Below are 3,312 nucleotides of genomic sequence, written 5' to 3'. Positions count from 1 at the left end.
CGTGCCGGGGCGGGCGGGGCCGCGCCTGCGCAGTGCGGCGCTTCCGGCTGCGGTGTGTGCGGGCGCAGGGCCCGTGAGGGGCGCGCGTTGCCCGGTGACGGGCGGGGGGCGCCCGGGGCCTATCGCGGCTTCGCGCCTCGCCTTCCTCCCGCAGCCCCGCCCAGCGCCCTCCGGCCCCGGGAGCGCCGCCGAGCGCCGCCGCTGCCATGGCCAGGTGAGCCCCGCCCGGCCCCGGGCCCAGCGCGGCCCCGGGCCCGGCTCAGTTCCACCCTCGCGCTCCGCCTGCAGCTCCCCCGTGTCCCGAGTGGTGTACAACGGAAAGCGGAGCGGCGGCCCGCGCTCCCCCGGCGCCGGCAGCGAGATCTTCACGCCGGCACACGAGGAGAACGTGCGCTTCATCTACGAGGGTGAGCGGGGGGCGGTGGCCGCGGGCGGGGGGCTCGGGGGGCCCGGGGCGGCCCAGGCGAGCGGCCCCTGTCCCTGTGCTTGCAGCCTGGCAGTGCGTGGAGCGCGACCTGCGCAGCCAGATGGGCTCCGAGCGCGGCCTGGTCGAGGAGTACGTGGAGAAGATGCCGAACCCCAGCCTGAAAGGTGCGGAGGACAGCGGCATCGCTCCGGCTGGGCTGTGCCAGCCCGGCACTCGGGCGCGCCGGGCGGGGGCTGTGCTGCCGCTGCCCCCAGAGCCTCTCCTTCTCCCCTGCAGCGTTTAAACCCGTCGACCTGGGTGATCTGAAGAGGAGGAACACACAGGATGCTAAGAAGTCCTAAGGCGGGTACTCCCTGAGGGTCGGCTGCTCTCCTAAGGTCCTCAAGCAGATTTAATTTGAGATTTTGTGTTAATTTCCTCCTCTGGTCTGTGCTCCCAAAGCCCGTGGGAGAGCCAGTCAGCTTTGGGGCTGGCTCTGAAGCTGCCTGAGGTCGAGGATGCTCAGGGGCTCACCGAGTCTGCCCAGAGCCTGTTGCAAAGGATTCCAGCCCCCCACTCATAGCTTTCTCTGGYCTCAAACTGTCCTTCCCCACTTACACTGAGCATCCCGATCTGTTACCCTCCTGTGGCTGCCTTCTGTGCTGGGCTGGGCAGGACTGAGGCAGACGCACTGGCGGATCAGGCTGGGTCTGGCTTTCCCCTGCATCCCGAGGCTCTGCAGCTGATGGGGCTGGACGGGGGCAGGAGGGACAGTTGTGTCTGCTCCTGTGCCTGGAGACACAGGGGCAGCCCCTGTCCAGCCCCCTTGAGCAGCTGAGGGCTGGGCAGACCATAGCCACTCCTCCCAGTTTCACCGTGGCAGCTGCTGCCTGGGCTGCTTGCTGCCAGAGCACACGGGCCACATCTGAGGCCACATTTTCTGTGTGCTTAGATCAGTCTAGGTCCCTTCGGTGCTGGAGGGGGAACTGTTCCTCTCCCTGCAGACGGAGATGTGGGGTGTCAGCACCAGCCCCAGGTCCTGAGAGCTGCTCAGAGGGACCTGGGCCACCTGCAGCCCCCTGGCCCTGCCAGTGCCAGGGGAGACAGCGTCTGTGGGGGCAGCCACGGGGCTGYGTGGAGCAAGGCTCGGGAGCTCTCGCCCTGGCAACACTGCAGTTTTGTACCAACACCATTTTCCAGATACGCCTGCTTGAAGAGACCCGGCCCCTCAGCTCACCCTGGCTGGGCGAGGTGGTGGAGCTGCRCCAGGGCTGCTTCCTGAAGCCACTCACTCCTGGCAGGGCTTGGATGGTTCGTGCATCGTAGCCCGAGCCAGGGAGAGTGACTGTGCCAACGTGACCCACCTGAGCTGCTGGGCTGCTCCGTGGAGAGGGCTGGCAGCCCCCTGCCCGCCTGTGCTCCRGGCTGGCGGGGATGGGGCTGCCAGGCCTGCCCAGCACCAGTGGCTGTGGGAGGACTGCGGGGACACGGGGCTGCCAGTACCTTTCCCTTGTTGAGTCCTTGAGTTGTACTGTACCCTTTCCTTTCTGTGGTATGTCACTTGAGGAGTGTTGTAAATAAACGCTGGTGTCCTTTTGGGGCTGCCTTGGTGTGGTCTGCAGCCTGGCCCAGCTCTGGGCGTGGACAGGGACAGGGAGCAGAAGCTGTGTTTATTTTTCACAAAGGGGCCTTGGCCTTGCACTTGCTGGGCTCTTGATTTCCCTGAGGGCAGGTGCAGCGGGCACTGCGTGTCAGTGGCACAATGCCCTYGGGCTTGGACCGTGCTTTGGGCAGCCAGCATCCCAGGAGCTGTTGCTGCACCCAGGATTTAAATGTTGAGACTATTAATACCCTCGTATCCTCTTCCCTCTCCTGCTTTAATGGCATTTAGGCTATACTTAGCATTGCTAGAATTTCTGCTTGAGTGCATCTTGACACTTGCCATGACCCTGTTTACCTCCCATCACCGAAACATTCCTGGGTGTGCTGCTTGGTTCTGTCACAGCCAGGCAGGAACCTGGTCCCTATTGCATCCCGAGCCACCCCAGGCCTCACATCCCTGCAGCTGCAGGCAGAGGGGGACAGGGGATGATGGTTGTCACTGTCACGGCCCCTTTGGTGGCTTTTGTCCCTCTGGTGTGTTCATGGAGCCTGACAGGCCASTGGGGCTGCCCTGGCTCAAAGGCCTGAGCGTGTCCAGAGCTGTGTCCTGTGTCCAGGCACGCTGCTGCTCAGCTGCCACGGAGCCCAGCACTGACCCCCTGTCTGGGCATCCATCTGGCACCRTCCCAGCTCTGCAGGACCCCCCGTGCCCCCACTGCAGCCCCAGCAGCCTCTGTTTTCCTCTGCTCAGGCACAGTAAAGCCAGAGGCAAAGCAGCCCCTCAAGCTCTAATGAAATGTAGAAAAACATTCTATAAACAGGTAATTTTTATAAACACCGATGCCAAATTGTGGGGCAGGGATGGTGAGGCAGTAGGGGGATGTGCTGGGGAGTTAGGGTTGTGAGGGGTGAGGCCAGAGAAATCAGGCTGTTTACCTACAAAAATCGACCTCATCAGAGTTTATTTCCCTGTGCCTTGGACACAGTGCTCTTCATTAGATTAAAGGGTGGGAGGAGGAGAGGAACGTGTTTGTCATCAAATTAGGTGGTGGGAAGAGGCCTGGCAGCAGGCAGAATCGACTTAAGAGACCAATTTATGGTGCTCAATTCCCTTGATAAAGTGGGAGTTTTCCTGCGAGGCGCCGCGCCTCGGGGTGCCTGGCTTGTGCCGGGGTGGGGGCACTTGCCGGGGTGACTGGCTGTGTCAGGAAGGCTCTGCGTGGGGGGAGCTGCCCAGGCCACCAGTTGGGTGGTGAGGAGCTGCTTCAGCCCCATTCCGTGCCTTCGGGTGAGCCCTGGAGCCA

The 3,312-nt window shown here is 63.1% G+C and overlaps 1 protein-coding gene across 1 annotated transcript; it reads left to right on the top strand.

The window, feature by feature from the left end:
• The first annotated feature begins 27 nt into the window (after positions 1-27).
• MCRIP1 (MAPK regulated corepressor interacting protein 1) lies at positions 28-2,002 on the top strand. The gene is made up of 5 exons (XM_057380470.1): positions 28-214; positions 289-407; positions 493-591; positions 704-804; positions 1,607-2,002. Exons 1-4 carry the CDS (start codon positions 207-209, stop codon positions 766-768), a joined length of 291 nt encoding a protein of 96 aa, XP_057236453.1. The 5' UTR covers positions 28-206; the 3' UTR covers positions 769-804; positions 1,607-2,002.
• Positions 2,003-3,312: the final 1,310 nt, after the last annotated feature.

The sequence above is a fragment of the Malurus melanocephalus genome, unplaced genomic scaffold, assembly GCF_030028575.1.
Source record: "Malurus melanocephalus ecotype Western Australia unplaced genomic scaffold, MMel_1.1 scaffold_453, whole genome shotgun sequence".
Taxonomy (NCBI): Eukaryota; Metazoa; Chordata; class Aves; order Passeriformes; family Maluridae; genus Malurus; species Malurus melanocephalus.
Note: the sequence above shows the minus strand (reverse complement) of the source record. Positions and strands in the feature narration are given on the sequence as shown.